The sequence below is a fragment of the Phyllostomus discolor genome, chromosome 13 (genome assembly GCF_004126475.2).
Source record: "Phyllostomus discolor isolate MPI-MPIP mPhyDis1 chromosome 13, mPhyDis1.pri.v3, whole genome shotgun sequence".
Taxonomy (NCBI): Eukaryota; Metazoa; Chordata; class Mammalia; order Chiroptera; family Phyllostomidae; genus Phyllostomus; species Phyllostomus discolor.
In genome coordinates, this window is record NC_040915.2 from 2,321,924 (window position 1) to 2,342,330 (window position 20,407).

At 43.1% G+C, this 20,407-nt stretch overlaps 1 protein-coding gene across 3 annotated transcripts in view; it reads right to left on the reverse strand.

The window, feature by feature from the left end:
* Positions 1–16,262, reverse strand: part of SMURF1 (SMAD specific E3 ubiquitin protein ligase 1) — a 103,614-nt gene extending 87,352 nt beyond the window's left edge. For all 3 annotated transcript variants that reach the window (XM_036014455.1, XM_036014454.1, XM_036014453.1), the window contains exon 1: positions 15,905–16,262. In XM_036014455.1, coding sequence (XP_035870348.1) covers positions 15,905–15,959 — 55 coding nt within the window. In that variant the 5' untranslated portion in view covers positions 15,960–16,262. The remainder of the gene's footprint in view (positions 1–15,904) is intronic.
* Positions 16,263–20,407: the final 4,145 nt, after the last annotated feature.

A 20,407-nucleotide genomic window follows, 5' to 3' on the forward strand; every position in this document is an offset into this window, starting at 1 on the left:
CTTTTGGAAATTATTTTCCTTTTATTTCAATTTAGCAACCATTTTCTAAAGTAAAACTCCTTTCTTAAAAGTGTATTTTTTGCATTAAGCTGAACCCTATACAAATCTCAGCAAACAAACCCTCCTAGGTTTTCAAAAAGAAACACAATACCGCTGTTTCCAAATGCATTAAAATATGGAATGCACTGAGAAATGGTCTTTTCCAAAATCATAATCAACACCCTCAAATAACAGCGAAATACTTCGTGTGCCAGATGTGCTGGGGACAGACTTTGGGGCTCCTGGCGAGATCACCCAGCTGCATATATGCTCCATTCGTGCGGCTGTCTCAAACAACAGCAGAATCCCACTGACATTCAGCTTACAAAGTAAGCCATAAATTATGCAATAAGTAAACAAGCCAAGTCTCTAAAAAGAGTTCCATGATTCATTTCAATTTTTACATAAAAAAACAGGACTAAAAAAAGAAAACCCAGGCTCATACCAACCCATTCACAACATTCTAAATACCAGGCTCCAAGAGAAATAGCATTTTATCAAGGTTATGTGATATCCTTATAGGTTTTATTTCTAAACTTATGCTAAGCATATTACATAGGTTTACTACACCAAGTTGGTACATAAATAGCCTATGACTATGTCTCAAGCACAATATACTGTCCACATTTATATTTTAGTGGAAAATCAACTACCATGCATTGCTTTCAAATATCAGCATTATGCTTTCTAAACTCAATGTGTTTGGGTGTATGAAAGCGTTTTCTTTATCAGGCTTTCTGCCAACAACTTAGGCTCTTCTGAAAGGTTACAGGCACTATCATTTAACCTGTCTTTAGCTTCCAAATGAGTTTATTCAACCAATATTAATCATTTCCAAAAATGTACCTCAATCTTTCCCATCCATCACTGCAGTAAAACAAATAACGGAAGTTGCCGAGCCCATGGGGGTCCTGTATAACCCATTATTAAACCTATCAGGCGGCCAAAAACTCCGTTTAGCTGTTTTCTGTAAAATAAAAGACATGTTTTTTTCATTTTCACCAATTACTTTATTGATTTGGATATTCTGAGTATGTCAGCTATCCCGCACTATTGGCTTCTAGTGGGTAGAGGCCAAGGGTGCTGCTAAACATCTTCCAGTGTGTAAGACAGCCCCACAGCAAAGGGTTATTTGGCTGAAATGCCAATAGTACCAAGAAACTCCTCAAACCATTTCTGAAATGTTTGATCAGTCACAGCACCTTCTCCATACACTGCACGAATCTTTTTTGTGTGTTTCAGTTGTGTTTCTACCTTTCTTGAAATAATAAAGCATAATACACTGAAAATGTTGCCTATCTTCTTCCATCTTCAATATTAAAATGGCTACACATAAATTCACCAATTTTGATATTTTTTTAAAAATGCATACTGATATGACAGCTGTCACAATACAGTCTAACAAAATTGTTTTGAATGAAGTTAAAGACAACTATTAGAGCCATTGTAGAGAACAAACAAACTTTTTGTCCAACCCAATATATGATGAATCATTAATTATTACATTGTCAATATTGCAACACATGAGACTAAATCCAATGTGAGTTTAGGAAAAAAACAAAAATGAAAAGAAACTTTACATCGTGTTATGTGTAAACTGAAGACAGATGGCATTAATTTGTGGGTATGCAAACCATTTTCAGGACTTTCAAGTCACAGACAGCCATAATACCATACATCACTGATTCTAAGACACTTTATAAAAAAATTTTAACATCTCTGAAATCTTCATTTGAATCATACGTTATACCGTAATTACTGGTGTTTCTTTTTAGCGGTACATAAAACAATGGTGTGGCTTTCGATTGAAGTCGACTTAGAGTCCCTGAAATACAACAATGTTAACATCAGCTAACAAGGAGTAGACACTGATGGTGCCCAACACTACATGTGGGTTATTTCATTTAATACCCATAACACTCTGAAGTGACTCTGAAGTCACTCTGAAGTGACTCTATTCCCGATTTTATAGTCAAGAAGACTGAGGGATGAGGCCACTTGTCTAAAGGCCCAGTCTGGCTCCAGCCCAGTGCTTACCACCCCACCTCGCGGACTCCAGGGAAGGAAGAGCTTTGGGGTCTGAGACAGCCAATCGTTTCTTGAAGCATGGGTTTGAAGCTCAGCCAAGCATTCTCTAAGCACATTTTTATACATATAGGAGTGGAAATACAGAGCTCCAAATATCAAGAACAGATATAATTTAAAATCTTTATTAAGGGGAAGAGTTGGTAATCATCTATCTAATAAACAATTATACTCTTGCTTAAATCCAAACTTTTCTTCTGTACAACCTGAATTCAACTCACAAACATGTAACATGCAGTTTTCTTTCTTAAAATACCCTATTGTCTCTAGAGAAATGATATAACAATGCATTCCTACAATCTGAATTCTTATTTAAATCTCAGTATTGAAATAACCCCAAATAAAACAATACTCTACAACAGCCCAGGCATTCTATAATACAGATTGACAGTGCAATTTGTTGGGGTGAGTTTACATATAAAACTACCATTCCTAACTTTTGGCAAAAATGTTTGGCACTCTTACAAAAAATACATCTTTTGCTTCACACTACTGTAAAGAAGGCATACTTCCTTTTCAGTTCGTTAAATGGCAGCTTTACCATCCTAACACTCAGCACACACAGAGCTATCATTATACTTTAAAAAAATCAAACAGTATTGTCTACCTACTTGGTAGTTGCCTTCCTAGCACCCATGTTTCCTGCCCCCACAAAGGCCCCAATCCCATGTGTTGGGTGGGCCTGACACCATGCTAGATCCTGAGATGGACCCTAACTGTCCACCTAGCACATCCCATCACCCTAGTCACAGTGGCTGGTTCAGAGATGCACGAGTGACCCAAGTTAGGTCAGTCAGAAGCTCCAACTCCAGGACTTCTACTGCAGGAATGAGCTGGTTAAAGCTGGATGCAAACAGCCATGGGAGCTGCTTGCTGGCGACCTTTTGAACACAAGGGAAAGAGCCAGAACAGCTCTGCGGTCACAGCTCTGCAAGATGAAGGGACATCCAGTTCTTGGCCACGCCACTGAAACTACTTTTGGGTTTTCAGTTAATTTATTGAATACAATTCTTTTTATTGAGCCAATTTAAGCTAGGTATTCTGGTAATTACACCCAAAAGCGTCCTGTTTTAAAAAAACTAATAAAAAAGTCTGTACTGGGAAATGTGGTGCTGTAAACACAACATGGAAGGGAACGTGAAATCTTCTGAAGAACAGGGTAGGGCAGTATTCAATGACCGCCCTACTGACCCAGCTGGTCACGCAGTGATGAAGAAAGAGGCCATCCGATTGAGGCCTGGTGTTTCCACCAAGACTACAAGGAACACTAAAGGGACTTTTAGGGAAGATTCAAGGTAAGGAAAGGTTCTGGCTACTTCTCACAGTATTTAGTGAGGACTTGTAAGGGGAGAAAGGGGGAGAAAATACGCCTTTGCTGAAAGAGGCCGCTTTCGGCTACAAACTGCAATTGAAAGAGATGTGCAGAGAGAGAACTGGCTGATTATACAAGAGGAAGGGAGGTGGTAGGTAGCCTGGGCAGGGGTAAGACTGTGGGGTAGGGTAGGCAAAAGACTCCTGACCCCCAGGCATCTGGAGGTCAAATACTCTTGGTTAGGTATTCTTATCCTAAGCATGGGAAAGGTCATTCAAGATGCAACTGCCAACCAAAGGCTGTGAACATGGGCCAAATTCTAGACTTAGGAACTTCTTGGGCTTTGGTTCAAGCCCCTGGATTGCCCAGAAGCCAAGGAGACTAGGTTTTGGGGTGTCAAAGAGACCCCAAGTCTGGTGACAGCCTGTGATTACCCAGTCCCCAGACCTAACTCCCAATGCAGCCAAAAAAAGAGTGGCCTCCTAAAACAATGCTGCCTTCAGGAGGGGAACCCTCCATTGGGACAAGGGAGAGGGCAACACACAAGAGGCCAGAGGCAAAGGGGACAGGATTACAGAGGCAATTTGGTTTGATGCTGAGTAGGAAGCCACTGGAGGACTTGAAAAAGGGAATGAAGTGATCTGACTTATGCTTTGAAAAGATTTTGAGATGCCAACAGATTAGTCATTGCCAGGGGTCCCAAGGATGGGGGAGGGGTGGGTGTGGCTATAAAGGGAGAGCACAAAGGAGCTTTGTGGTAGCAGTACAGTTGTTGATTGTGGTGGTTACACAAATCTACATATGTGATAAAACCACACAGCACTCACCACACAGACATATACACGTGAGAGCATGTGCAACTCGTGAAATCTGGGTAAGCACTGTGAATTTCACGGATGTGGACAGTCAAGTCCCTGGTCTGGATGTGAACCTGTAGTCACGCAGGATGTCAGCGTGAGGGAGGCTAAGTGAAGGGCAACGAAAGGGCCTCCCTGCACATGTCTTCGCAACTTCCTGTGAATCTACGATTACTTCAAAATTGAAAGTTAAAAACATATTGCGTATTTGAAAGTTGCTGAACTACATCTTAAAAGTTCTCATCACAAGAAAAACAAATGTCCTGTAACTGTAAGGTGATTGGTGTTAACTACACTTATTGTGGTGATCATTTCACAGTGGTTACAAATACCGAATTATGTTGTACATCTGAAACTAATATATATTATATGTCCATTATTCCTCAAGTTTTAAAATAAATTTTTAAAACTAAAAGCATAACTAATAACTAATTACAATAATAAAAGATTAAATAGGTAAAACTCACATGGTGATTGTGTGAAAAATATGTATCTAATTCTTTTTGGACCAGATATATTGAATTTAGGTTTATAATACAGTAGTCTATATAACTCTCTGTTCATATCATTTTAGTCCAGTACTAGTTATTTGAAAAGAAAACCAGTCTGAATCTACACAGGAGATCTCAGGAAAAAACCTAGTATATAGATAAACTATTACACAAGTAATAGATTAGAAACTATTCACCAAAACAAGTTATTTGAGTTTTGACTAAAATTCTTTTTTAACCATACATTACATCCACATGCAGACTAGATTCGTAAATATATAAACATACATGCTAGTGGCTGGGAGGTGGGGGGTTGCTGGCAAGCTGAATTTCAACAAGCCTGCTGGGTGACTCTGCCACACGCCAGACACACGCCAGGGCAGGTCATTCTTGTCAACAGGGCAATCAGTATCACCTGCATGGGTGTGAAATGGTGTCTTGGGAGAGAAAAAACCTTAGGTATTTACTGTTTACACCAAAGCTATACCCTACTTAAAAAAGAAAAAAAAAGTTGCACCATCCAAGTAGCTCAGTTGGTTAGAGTGTCATCCCAATACACCAAGGTTGCAGGTTCAATCCCAGGTCAGGGCACATACAAGAATCAACCAATGAATGCATCAACAAGTAGAACAACAAACTGATATTTCTCTCTCTCTCTCTCTCTCCCCCCCCCTTCCACACTCTCTAAAATCAATTTTAAAATTTTTTTAAGTTAAAAATAAAAGATGTCTAAGGCTGCCATTTAAGGTATGGCTTGGAGAAAAGTGAAAGTTGTACATAGGCACAGCCTCTTTGGTAAAGCGTTTGACGGCTTTGTTAAAGTTGAACACCTAGGAGGCCCCAGCACTTCCATTCCTAGGTACACACCCAACGGAAATGCATACACAGCCTCACCAAAAGACACACGTGAATGTTTACAGCAATAATGGTCATAATAGCTCGAACCAGAAATTACCCAATTGCCCATGACCCAGTAAAGGGATAAATTATGGTGTATTCATGTAATAGAATACTATTTTGTAAAATGGATGAATGATATACAACCAAACACAATGATATGGGTCAATCTCATGAATATAATGTTGAGCAAAGGAAGCCAGTTCACAAAAGAATGCATACTGTATGACTCCACTAACATGAAATTCAAAAACAGGCTGTCATAAGTCAGCACAGTGACTACCTGTGGGGGTGGGGAGTAGAAACTGGGAAGGGAGCTTGTAGGGTATTTTGGGAACTAGTAACATTCCATTTCTTGATACAGATGGGCTTTTCCAGCACTACTGACATCTTGGACTGGACAACTCTCTGTTGTGGGGTCTGTTCTATGGCTGCAGGATGTTTAGCAGCACCCCTGGTTTCTACCCACTAGGTGCCAGTAGCACCCACAAAGTTGTAATGATGAAAAATGTCTCCACGTGTTGCCAAATATCCCTTGGGAGTCGAAATTGCTCCCAGGTGAGAGCCACTGACGTAAGTTACAGTTACACAGGTACATTCAGTTTATAAAATGTCACCGGCAAACTGTGTACCGCTCTTATCTGTATGGATGGATATTTCAATACACAGAAGCAGAAAACCGTTCAGGAGACAACTGTTGCAGGCACCCAAGTGAGAGGTGACGCTGCCTAGGACCAGGGTGACAGTGGTGGAGACGAGAGAAGTAAAAAGATTCAGGATATGAGGTAAGAGCTGACAACCGCTAGAGAGCAAGAGAGAAGAGAACCAAGGAGGAACCCAAGTTCCTTGTCTGAGCAAATGACTGGCTGATGACATCACTTACTAAGAGCATCGTGGGGGATGGTTATGGGAGACAATAAAATCATGAGTTATCCTGAGGCAACAGATGTGCTGTTCCTTACAGGAGAATGGAACATGTCCTCCGGACTTATAAAGACTACAATCTACTTCCCATTCTCAACTCTTTCAAATAGTATTTTTTTAATGTGGTCCTCTGACCTCTCTCCACCACTGTACGCAAGTACACTTGTCACTGGCCACCCCTAAATCGTCAGATCATGAGGTGCTCTGTGCTGCCCTGACAGGACAACTGGCCACCCTCAGCACCGCCCCGGTCACGGAGCTCCAGGCCATGCGGGCACAGAAGCAGGGCAGAGGAGCCGCACCAGCCAGGGGCAAGAGCAACGTTAGCAAGTCACCTTCTATCCCTGCTGTAGGGTCCACCAAAAGGAGGACTTTTATAATCAATCCTTTTACATCTCTGAAATAAGAAATAAATAATACTGTAGCGAAATGGTTTGGGTTGCAAGTAGCATTTAAAGAAAAAAGGGCAAGAAGCATCTGTCCAAGCAAGAGATGATTACAGCTGAACTAGAATGGGGGTAGTGGACAAGAAGAGAAGACACAGCCCTGATAAACTGTGGTGGCAGAAATGACAGGACTTGAGAACAAATTAGATATGAATGACAATGAGTCTTGATTTTAGTTGAGCAACTGGGTAGACCTGATGAAATGCGGAAGACGAGGGAGATTTCTGGGGAGTGGAATCAAGAAGACTGTCTTGGACATGTGAAGTTTAAGGTGCCTACTAGGCATGTTTAGGGGAGGACAGCAATGTCACCTTTCCAACCCTGTGTGATTATGGAGGGGAGAAGCGACCTTGTCTCAGAAAAGCTCACCTAATTTAATGAGTGTGAACTAGCCTCACTAAAGCCTACCAAAGTCCCTTGAGTAAGCATGAGCCTTCTCCTGCCCGTGACTGTCAATTTCTTGTAAAGCATATGAATTTATTAGAGCTGGGTTAAGTGTACTTCTGAGCATTTTTTTAAAAATCCGAACATGAAATGGTTACCCATTTAGGACAAGAGAAACTATCCTTTTCTCTCCTGTAAAATGTGTTCTTAAATAAGAAAACTGCATGCTAACATACTTTTTTTTTAACCTAGAAATAAAAACACATGGGAAAAAAACCCAAAACTTTTTAGATCTTGGCTTGAGATTTTGGCTCAAATGATGAACTGTATAGGAGAACTCTTTGGGAACTATGAAACAATATAAGATTTCAGGTGTTAATAATACTGACCTGTATAAACAGGCAACAAGCAATTCTCAAATCTATAATTTGTAGGTAATAACATGTAGAAATACAATCCAGTAAAATTTATCCCATGATCTAGTACGGAAAAAAAGGCAATAAATTACCTAGTTACTTTTTCTTTTATAGAAAAAGCAAGAGATAACGCCAAATGACATTCCAAATAAAAGATACAAATCAGCACTATTATTCAGAATTAAGACCCCAGTTTTTCAAAGGCCTCACCATAGAGAGCAGATCCAAGGAAGACCAGATTTCTGAATCTGAAAAGAATCATTTAGGCTTACTTTAATACCATGCTGGAACAATTTTTTTTTTTTTGGAGTTGGGGTAGGGGAATTTCAGTATTAGAATGAACATATGCTCTAAGAAAATAAGTTTGTTCAGACCTACAGAGTATGCAAAGTATTTTATTCTCTAGAACCCAGCAATCTTCCTGGTAAGGAAATATGCATAAGCACATGGGTACTGGGTGCCCTTAGAAAGTATTTTAGATCTGAGAAGTACATTGGCACAATTATTTTGAATTTTCAGAGCACCTGCTGTTGAAAACAATTACTAGTGGCTACAAATCCACTAGTTGTTCTAAAAACTCTTAAGAGCTGTAGAGTCCTTCTTTGTTAACATTTTTAATTGTTGAAAAGAAATATATGTTCAAGAAGGGGAAAAAGAGAGGTTAAACAGTACAAAAGGAACACGGGGAAAAGACTCTCTCACCTGGATGCCCAGGCTCCGAAGGAAATCACAATCAATATTTTCAAGAGTATCCTTGCAGTGGTACAAATGCACCTATAAATCCACTTTCATTTTTGTTTTGTTTTATTATTCAAACAGCATATACAATATCTACTCTTCTGAATCATGTTTTCCTCCACTCAATAACATATCTTGGAGAATGTTCCATATCAGAATATAAAGCACTATTTTATTCTTTTAACAACTGCACATCCCTGGGGATATCCCGTAATTTATTTAACTAGTACCCTATTTATGCACATGTAGGTTGTGTTTAGTCTTTTATAATTTCAAACAACGCCGCAATAATACTGCACATAAAACTGCACATACGCGTGAATATATCTGTAAGAAAAACTCCTAGAGGCAGGACAGTTAAATCACAAGGTACGGACATTTGTCATCTGATGTCCATATTCTATTGTATCAATTTACATCTCAAACACCCATGTAAGAAAGTTTCTGCTTTTCTACAGCTTTGCCATAATGACATATTTTCGAACTCTTTGGTCTCTGCCAATCAGCTAAATGAGAACTGTTTCACCTTTAGTTTTAATTTGTACTTTGTTCAGTATGAATAGGGCTCAGTCTTTTCATATATTTGAAATCTATTTTCATTCTTTTCTGTGAATTGTCCATATTCTTTGCCAAATAGATTACTGGTCTTTTATGATTTTGTTTCTTCTTTTTTTTTAAGATTTTATTTATTTTTTGAGAGAGAGGAAGAGAAAGAGAGGGAAAGAAACATCAGTGTGTGGTTGCCTCTCACACCCCACCCTACTGGGGACCTGATCCACAACCGAGGCATGCGCCCTGACTGAGAATTGAACCAGCGACCCTTTGCTTTGCAGGCCTGCACTCAATCCACTGAGCCACACAGGCCAGGGCCTTTTACTGACTTTGAAAGCTCTTTATGAATATTAAGGAAGCTAGACTTTCATTTTCATACAGATTGCAAGTTGTTTTTCCTAGTTTGCTTTTGCATATCGATTTTTATCCATTTTATTTTTCCATGGAGAAATTTTCTATCCAAACACTTGATGAAAGGTTTTTCTCTCTCTCTTTTGCTTATAATTGTTTTTCAGCTGATTCTTTTGGATTCAAGAAATAAAACTGTATCTCCTGCAAATAACAGCAATGTTGCTTCCTGCTTTCTGATGTCTTCCTCTAGTTAATAAGGACTGTAATCGTTTACTCCCCTGTATTGTTCCTGATTTGAATGGAAAGGCTTCCGAGATCTCATACTCGAAGATGATGCTGGCTTTGGCTTGTAACACAATCCCTCTAAGGGACTTTCTGAATGCACAGAGAATGTAACAACTTGTTCTGGAGTATCATTTTTCCATGTTTGTCAACAGGTTCCATGGCTTTTCTTCAGTGTCAATGTACATCATTACCTTTAGCATTTGCATGATGGTTTAAGAATAGGAAGTAACAGGAATCTAGGACTCTGTATTCACATTGTATCACTCTATAAATAATTCATAACTCATCAAAACTAATTAATATCAAGCCCTTGTACAATATAAAAAGGCAGATATCTTGCATGACAGAAAAACTGAGCCATGAAAAGATTATAATTCCACTCACCCCCTCTCTTCATTGTGGTACTTTTATGAGTTCGAAGTATATAGACCTTCAGATTCCCAATCCAGTGTTTACGCCACAAGAAAGCACTGCAGCCTTTAGAGAATTTAGCAGATGCCCAACATACGAAGAAGAAAGCAGGCTGCCAACTACAACCCTCAGCTTCACAACATTCTCTTCCAGGCTCCTGAAAGCGATCTCCAAGTTGGACTCAGGAGCTTCAAACATCTGAAATGCATCATCCAGCAGCCAGCACAATAGATTCGTACTCAGTGATACATGATGTTGCCGACACTTCTCAGCCAATTAGAATTCCTTTCAGCTGCAATGGAGGTGAACACAGCTGGAATTGCAGACTGGGGTGCAACTCCAGCGTACTGATTGTCCATTATTTAAGCCTTGTTTTAAAACAATAAAAGGATTTTCCTCCTTTAATCCAGAAATATGGAAACAATGTTCCACTTAGCTTAAATATCTAAATTCAGTTAAATTGCATCTGTAGACACAACAGTAATTCCAACACTTTAAAAAGATTTGCCTGATCCACACGGGTAGGAGCTTTTGTTTTTTTCTAACATACCTCTGCAGCTCTCCTCTGACTACACTGGCCTTAGGGACCAGCCAGCTAGAGTCAGAGTGCCGTGGACAGCAGGCCACTTTAAGTTCAGGGCTTTCTCTCAATAAAATGCACAAGTCAACTAGTAATTTCATTTGTTCAGTGACCAAAACAATCCACATATTTTTAATTCTCTATTTGTTAAAATGGTTTTGAAATTACAAAAACTTGATCCAAATAAGAATCCTAAAAGTTAGGATTTCTCAACTAGAAAATATGAAATTATTGTATCCATTTCAGAAGGCTTTTTGAACGTCCCTCTCAGTCTGACACTCGCTCAAATGCACGATTCAGCTGTTTAACTTTTACCCAGTGCCCGCAGACGTGTTACACAACAGCCAGTCCAGGTGACTGGCTCATCAAGCTGATGTTGAAATACCATGGGTCAGCCTTTCTTCCTTTCTTAAATTTGTGATGAAACACTCCTTCGCCAGTGACTCAGCCCCCCAGCACCTCCCTGGTTCACACAATGTCCCACACTAGAGCCTGACAGCGTGGTCAAACAGAGAGAATGAAAATGTGCAGAAGAGAGGGAAGAGCCCCAAGTCCAGACACCGCTGTCATGGGTGCAAAAGAGAAGTTCTGGTCTCTCACAAATAAACCTGAAGTCACGAGTTCTGCTCTGGTGGGTCACAACTACCATATCAGTGCAGAGAGAAATAAAGTACATGAAATATTTCACTTCTCAAGTCTGCTAGTTGGGCCAAGAAAACTAAAAAGAAAAAAATGAATTAAAAAAAGGTTTTTCTAAGACAATACGAATGTGATCAAATCACAAATAAAACCAATAATTGTGCTGCATTTGGCAGAATGTGACTCATTTTAAAGTATAATTGCAGTTTAAGTTTTGCAATAGAATTTGATTGAACCCACACCACATCCTTAAAGAATTCAGCTCAGAAAAGTGCCTTGAGTGTCCCTCATAAACTTGAGGCTGACCCTGAGAAAAATATACAATCTCAGGTGCAATGCAAGGCTAAACACTGCTGGTTAGAAATTACATCTTACCCAAGTTGCAAATTGTGAAAAGTTTTGCCTGCCTGGAAGAAGGGGAGTTTTTTGCTGGCACAAACTGACAAAGACCACACTCTTAACAGCTTTATCTTTCTTAAGAGAGACATAACTATTTTGAATCAATCAGGTCACCTAACTGTTATTGATTAAAGTTATTAACAACTATTTCTTTCCAAGTTGCATCATCTGGATGCCAAAACGCAAGCCAGCCTCACATCACATGTGTTACAACGTTAAAAATAGCCTCTATTCCCATATGCTATCAAGGAAGGTCTCCCTCCTCCCTCTACTTGGAGTTGGATTTTTACTCTCTTCACAACGTGCAGTCACGATCCAAAAGATAAACAAAACACAAGAAGGTCAGAGGACTTCAAGGCATTAAAAAAAACGTTCAGACATTTGGTATTTCGAACTAACTGGTTAATATTATAATAAAATTTAATTTGTTTGAAGAGCACTGTGGAACCCTTAAAGCTCAAAATTCCATTCTTTTACCCAAAGTGGCCTAAATAACGTATCTGGGATTCATCTGTGTACCACGTAAGAACAAAGTTTTTGCAAATCCTGTTTGAATTAAAAATAAAAATGTTTCCCAAGTGTTTGATCTGCCAGCAAACTCTAAAATGTCTGTAAGATAATGCTCTTTAACAAAGATTGCTCTATTTTGAAAATATCTTGCTCCAAACCTACTGATACCTTTAAAAACTTTTATCCTGCTAAATTACCACAAAGACATTCATTACGATTATACTCTTTTAAATATAAATACTCAAACACTTGCCCTGGCTGGTAGGGCTCAGTGGAGTGAGTGCCAGCCTGCGAACCAAAGGGTTGCCGGTCCCACTCCCAGCCAGGGCACAGGCCTGGGTTGTGGGCCAGGTCCCCAGTCAGGGGCAGGCAAGAGGCAACCAACCCATCCATGTATCTCTCACACATAGACGTTTCTCTAACTTTCTCCCTCCCTTCCCCCACTCTAAAGAAATAAATAAAATAAAATACTCATTCTTCTACTGGTTAGGCCAAATTTCCAAAGCAGTTCAACTACCCAATAGTTCTCAAAAACAAAAAGCATTCCACAGGAAAAAAAAATAAAGAAATCATAAATGTAATCAATACACAAAAGTAATGCTTGTCATAAACCGAACACAAATTTCTAAATATCACCACTGAGACCTAACAGAAAACATAAGCACACAATGGTAATTTGGAATAAGCCAAATGAATAAGTCCTGTAAGAAGGAGAATCAAAGAATGTTTTACATGGAGTTGAAATCTCATTTTATCTATGAGGAAACTGAGGCCCAGAAAGGTTACATAATTTGTTCCACATTGTGTAATTTACGGTAGATCTGACAAAATCAAGTCTCTTAATTCTAAATCCAATGTTCTACTCACCACCAAACACAACAATAGTTGTGGACCCCAAAGTTCTAAATGCTTTTATAACGCCCATGTCTTCATATTTTGCAGTGAATTACGCTCTGTGTGGTATTCACTGGTTAGAACAGCTCTCATTTCTAAAAATCATTTTTTCTAGTATCACATGTGGAAATAAACTTTGAAACCTGTAACAAAGTACACACTTTTGAAGGATGGCGAGCCAACCTGCCAGAAGTGAAGATATTTCAAACTTCCCCAACAATCATGGGGCCAAAACCCAGCCTGCCTTCAACAGGACGCCCAGTTCCAACGTTCTCACCTGAGCTAACATCCGACAGACAGCTGGCGTCTCAGGTGTCCGCAACCCTCCCAAACCCTCACCCCTGTTCCAGGGACAGCCGCCCTCTGTTGTATCATTAGTAACACCAACAGGGGAAAAGGGGAAAGGTTTTCTGGAAAAAAGTCACCACCTGATCCTTCAATACTAAATGATATTAAAACTCTTGAAGCATTTTTGAAATGTTTCTACATCTATAACCTCTAAATTCCTGAATCAAAAGCAATTTGGGAAGACGAACCAAGCCCTCTCTTCCACAAGGAAAAGACCCACACCCAGACCTGCCTATTACGATCAATACTTATACACCTGACACAAACATTGCAATTAAAACCTATTACTTCTAAAACATTAATGGCATTTCTACCAAAACTCACAAAATCAGTTACTTTTGCTTTTAACAGAAAAACTGAAACCATTCTGATGTCAATTATAGATTACTTTGTAAATGAAAACCAAATTAAACTTGTCAGTAAAGTTTTACAAGCATTACAAAGTCAAAAAGTGACATTTATGTAACCATAAAAATAACAATGTATATACTGAATCTACAGAATAAAAAGTGTTTCCGTCCAGCCGCGCATTACAGGATCATGTTTCTCCAGGAGCAAAGGCCCCTGGAATATGCCTGCTACTTTACAAAACCAGAGTCTGGATTTGGGTCCAAATCATCATCTGATCTGGTTATATTATCTGATCATAACCGGATCTCTTCATACCTAAAAAATTCACAACATTCTTCTTGAAACAAAAAGAAATGGATCATGCAACAACTGGGACTTTCAAAGGATATTTTAGTTTGAAACAATCACCCATTGCTGTTTTCACAGATTTATCAATGATTTAAGGCTATGCATCTGCCACAAAGTGTCCAAAATGCTCACGGTCTCTCTGAAAGGGACTCTGACTTTGGAGTCCTCATCAGATGGGCCACTGAACAGAAAAATCCAGGGGAAAACCCCTTACAGGGATTAGCCTAAACTTTTTATTTTCTTTTCAGAGCTGGCAATATTTGAGTTTGGAAAGTCCCCCAACAGAACGGTATTTGCAACACTACAATCCGGCCTCAGCTATGAAGTTAAAAGGGGAGGCGGGCAGCAGCCCCTCAGGGGTGACGAGGGAGAAGCGGTACAGAGGACACAGACTAGCCCAGGACCCCTGGAGCCCGCTGGCGAGGGCACCCCAGCAGACACCGTTCGCATCCGCACACCTCCACACCACCCACCACGTCGCAGGCCCAGAGCAGAGCTTCACGCTCACCCTCGAAGGTGGCACTACAGAGCCACCTAGGAGACACAGGCATTTCATTGAAGACTACATACGAGTGAATCAAGGAGCCTGCAGTCGTGCAGCTGTGCTGCTGCCTCCCGTGCCTGTGTGTGGGGCGGGGGTCAACGCCTAATCCCGGCTCAAGGGTTGGTGGGGGCGGCGCGATGGTAAAGTGCAATGCAGACAATGCAGAAAAGAATGGAAGCAGCACAGTCAAGGGCAGACGGCAGCCAGGCCTAAGAGAGAGGAAGTGGACTAGACCGAAGAGGTCTCGACCGAGGGGAGGCGAGGAGGACGGGCCGGGGAGAAGCTCCAGGGCAGGACCGAGGAATTCGAGGCTGAAGGAAAGGGTGGAGGCCGCCAGGCCCACCAAGCACCGAGGCGGGTAGGGTTGATAAGCGGGGGCGGGGCTAAGTAGAAAATGAGGGGCGGAGTTTAGGAGAGAAAGTGAGGGGGCGAAACTAGGGGGGAAGAAAGGGGCGGGGCCCGAAGGGAAGAGCGAGGGGCAGAGGGGGCCGACCCCGAGCAGCCCGAAAGTGAACCGGGGTAGGCGGTGCGGTGCGGGGCGGGGCGGGGCGGGGCGGGGCGGGGCGGGGGCGGGCAGGAGGAGGAGCGGCCCGGCGGGTCGGGAGAGGCCGGGAAGCAGAGAACTGGAAGGTGGGAGAAGGGCGGGGAGGGGCCGGGTGGGCGCGAACAGCGAGGGGTAGGTGAGGGGAGAGGGAAGCGAGGGGAGAGGGAAGCGAGGGGCGGAGGGGGAAGGGGAGGCGGGGTCAGGAGGGAAAAAGCGACGGGACACCGGGGAGGAAAAGGAAGAGAACGAGCAGAAAGGACGGAGGGGCTGAAACGGGGCGCCAGAAGGGGAGAAGAGAAGGGGCAGGTGGGGGAATGAGGATGGAAACCGGAGGGCGGACGGCGAGCAGGGGGCGGGGCCGGGGAGACGCGAGGGGGCGGGGCCGGAGAGAGAAGCGAGGGGCGCTAGTCCAGGGGGGACGCGGTCTTGGGACGCCGGCCGGCGTGGGGGAGGGCCACTTCAGCAGGGCGCCCTGCGGGAAATTCCGGGGCTGCCGAGGGGCCCGCACGGGGCGCGAGTGGGCGCTAGGGGAGCGGTCTGGGCCTCCCACCGGCCATACCTGTCAGACGGATCTTGATGCTAGAGCCGTTCCTGCGCGTCCCGGGGTTCGACATCTCCCGCCAACGATCGGGCAGCCGAGGATCCAGCGCCGCCGCCCCCCGGCCCGACCCGGCCCGGCCCCGCCGCCGCCGCCTCAAGGTTACGGCTCCGGGCTGGGCACCGGGGTCGAGCCGGGACACAAACTCCGCGGCCCAGGCGTCCGGGAGGCGGGCTGATGCTCGAACCGAGGGCTCAGCGCTCGACCCCGCGCCACCGACCCTCGCTCGCTCACAGCCCAGTCCGGAGCCGCCGCTGCCGCTGCCTTCACCACCTCAGATCCGGACGCCCGCCGCCCTCGCTGCTTCCGCCGCCGTCGCCGCCTCCTCCCGGAGTCGCGCGCGCCCTCGCTGCCGTGCCGGCCCGGCCCCGCGCGCGCCCGGGCTGTGCGACTCCCCGCCTTCGTGCGCGCGCGCCCCCGCGGAGCACGTCGGGGCGGGGCGCGCCGCGCCGCGCGGCAGCGTTGCCCTCTCAGGCTCGAGCGCGTGGGGTGTGTCAGTTGTGGGCTGGGTTCCCGCTTCCTCCCGGTTCGGGAAGAGGGGGATCGGCTCCGGGCCAGAGCACTCCCCGCAACTCCGCGCTCCGAGGCCAATGCAGCGGACCGCCAACACCAGCAGTGACCGAGGTGGGCGGGACGCAGCGGCCGGCGCACGATCGCCCCGGATCTTCGCCACATTCTCCCAGGGGACTTATTTACTGATGCGGACGTTGAGGTTCCGACAACCGAGTTGATTTTCCTGGTCTTTGATTCAAGGCTCTGGGCTCCTGATAGTTATTGAAGAGCAGGTTACATGAACCCGTGGCCTGTTAGTTACTACACCAAGCACCTTGCATAAATAGGCTATACTTCTTTTTTATTTTTTTAGTAGAGAGCAGTGAGATAATGCAATTTGAAGGGACTGACTTCTCTAAGAGATAAAAGTCTTTCATTTAGGTGCGTTCTCTGCAGCTAGAGCTCTCTATTGAGCCTTAACAAAGTTGCCAGAATCACACAGGAAGTGCCACATACTAAGGTGAGCAAGATTGTAGAGAAGCATCATGTGGAAAGGTAGATGTCTGTTATTATCCAGTAGCGTAAAATTTAACCAAATATAAAAGCAGTTTACAGCCAGTGTTTCCTTGCCTTCTACTCATAGTTCCCTTCCTGCTGGAGTTGTAGGGTAGAACTAAAAGCTCGTGATGCATTCTCCATCAAACCACTCCTCTCTTTACCTGTTAGGAGAAAAGAAATAATATGCTAAAAAGAGGAAAGAGCTGAGTGTGATTATCAAACTTGTTTTTGACCAGCTACCTAATTCTTTGAATGCTTTTATTTGGCTTGCATCCGAAGGAAACCAGGTTCTGAGCCATTGCTGCCACCCCCTGCAGCAGTGGGCCTTCTCTGAGGTCACAGTCCAGAAGAAATGGAGCCCTCTGCCTAGAGCACCTTGGCATGCCTGCCTGCCTCAGCCGAGCCCTGTGGAAGCAATCTTTCCTACACTGGATTCAAGGCTTCTCTGAGCTTCAATCCATCAAACAAAGGACCAGCCTGTGTCATTTCTCTGGCCCCTTGCAACTCAGACTTTCAATGATTCTAATGAAATACTAAAAACTATAAGTTATGTGTAAGCAACAGAGCAGTACATCCAAAATCCAGCTCTGATTCTCTAAGTGTGAATCCCAGGGTCTGAAAAAGTCCTTTTGGAGTTTCTGAGGCCCCCTAAGAAACCCTCATCTCCTTTCAGTCCGGGTAGTATTTCCCCCTCTTCTTTGTTCCCATAGTCAAGAAGTCTCTTCTCTCTAAACCAGACTCTCTCTCTCTGGCCCCTCTTCTGATACCCTGCTGTTTTCCTGACCTAAAAACCTTTTGTTTATTAGCCTGTTTTCTTACCTGCCTAGACATCTGGACCTTCCTTTGCTTGACTGTTTCCTGAACACCTGAATCAGGAAGTCATTTGTGGAAGTTACTGAAAGGCCTTTCAGTTTACTCATTAAGTAATTGCTGTTGTCATTTAACTAGGTGTCTTAAGTACATCTAACGGTATCTTTCAACACAGCCTGGGCCAGTAGGACCTTTCTATTTGGGGGTTTATGTTTTATTCATCAACAAACATGGGCCACCTCCTATGTGACTAGCGGGAAGGAACACAAATAAGTCACAGCTGTAGCATTTCAGAGGCTCAGTTGACTCGTTGAAACAGACATGAACAACTGACAATGACACATTGATGGAGATGTGTACAGAGGGCTAGAATATGGATTACAGGACAGTTCTGCCTGGGAACAGAGAGACGGGGAGATCTCAGAAGAATCACAGAAGACCTGGTCTAAGACTTAAAGGCAGAGTTCAAGTTTGTTGGGCCAAGAGTGGGGAAGTGCACTGTAAACACTACAAAGGCAAGAAAATGAACGTGTTTTGGTGGAATTGTAGTCATGTAGCGCTGCATCTTCCCTCCATAACCCTTAATTCCGTTAAACTTTGATGAAGGTGATAAAAGATACTCAATGAGAATCAACCAGTACAATGGTGTGCTAAAGCTGTGGGCCAGCCCTTACACTGAACTTAAGGTGTACCCTGATATCCTTTCATCATATATCAGATTTTTCAAAAATACTACCTTTTAAAGATATGTGGAACGAATAGTTGGGAAATATCAAACAATTCTGCTGAGACAGAGATGAAATTCAGTGAGTCTCTGCAAGCATCTTTGCAATGACTTTACAAAGGGCAGTTTTGACCCTACTTTCTCTGTAGGATTTGCCAGTCGATTTTATTTTCCCCAGATGTATCACTTCCCTGAGCCAGTGAAAAAAGATCTCTCTTTGGATCTGACTGTAGAGTTCTTTACCTGTTTGTTGACTCCCAAACCTGTTTTGGAGCATCTGACGGAAACAATGGACACTTTCCTAAGAAAAACTTGTATGTGCAACTACATACCAGATATTTTGTATCTGATTTCCGTACATGATCTCCTAAAACCATACGTTGGCTCTTGTAAGGTCTCATAGCTCCTAGATTAAGAATTCCTAATCTAAAGGAAATGATCGAGAAAATCACATTGGGTATGCCCCACATCTGTCTGTTTAGGAGGCAGCACCAAAGTAGCCCCCTTCGTCGGCAGTGGGCATGCTGGAAATAGAGCAGCTCTGACCCCCTTGGACACACACTCTACCCTGGCTCCACTGCGTACACGACCAGGGCACTAGAGCAAGTTAATTAAATTCTCCCTGCCTCACTTTGTTCATTTGTAAAATGGAGATGATGATGCCTCTCACCCAGAGTTAAAAATAAATCATGGATTTAATTTAAATTCTTCATTTAACTGAAATCATGGGTATAAATTAAGCCCCAGATGTAGACTTAGCAACTGTCCGTGATGTCAGGCACTCTGTAAATGGTAGTTCTTGTTAGTGCACATAAAATGCGTGTGCCAGTGTTTGCTCTGAAACCCGCTAGTGCTACGGCTCTAGGGGAATCTGGGATGTTGTGCAGATGGTCCCTGGTGGGAGTGGATGGGTGTAACTAATGCCTCTGGGAGCACATTGCTGTACCTGAGCTGGTACCTCTGTGATCAGCTCTAGGATCTATGCTTTTAAGGTGTTTTTCTTTTTTTTTTTAATATTTTATTTATTTATTTTTAGAGAGGGAAGGGAGAGAGAGAGAGAGAGAGAAACATCAATGTGCGGTTGCTGGGGGTTATGGCCTGCAACCCAGGAATGCACCCTGGCTGGGAATCGAACCTGGGACACTTTGGTTCCCAGCCCGCGCTCAATCCTCTGAGCTATGCCAGCCAGGGCTTAAGGTGTTTTTCTAGGTCTAGGATCTGGCTTCTTTGCCTTTTCACCTGCACAACCAGGTTTTTAGACAATTGGATGTACAAAATTGTGATTCACTAGCATGTTTATTTATTCTTTTGTGCCCAGAGCCTTTAGGATCTCCCTCTACATTACCATCTAAACTTAATATCACCAATATGCAAGTCTTACTATAGTATTATCATTGGCAGGGCTTATTACTTGGGTTTGAGTTCTATTAATTGAAAATTGTATTGAGGTACTTGTAGGTTCACATGCAGTTTTAAGAAATAATACTGAGCGACCCCTGTACACTTTGCCCAGTTGCCCCCAGGGGTAACAATCTGTAACACCATAGTATAATATCACAGCCAGGATACTGCCACTGACACAATCCAATGAAATTCAGACTTTCCCACTTTTGGTGGTACTGATGTGTGTGTGTTTAAGTTTTAACACCTGCGCAGGTTCAGGACAGTCCTAACGCCACTTGAATCCCTCATCTTTATAACCGTATCTTTTGCCCCACCCCCAATACCTGGCAACCACTAATCTGTTCTCCATTTCTAAAATGTTGTCAGTTCAAAAATGTTGCATATATATGGAATCATATAGAATGTAATCTTTGGGGAAGTGGCATAATTCCCTGGAGAGTCATATAAGTTGTTACCTGTATCAATCGTTAGTTCCT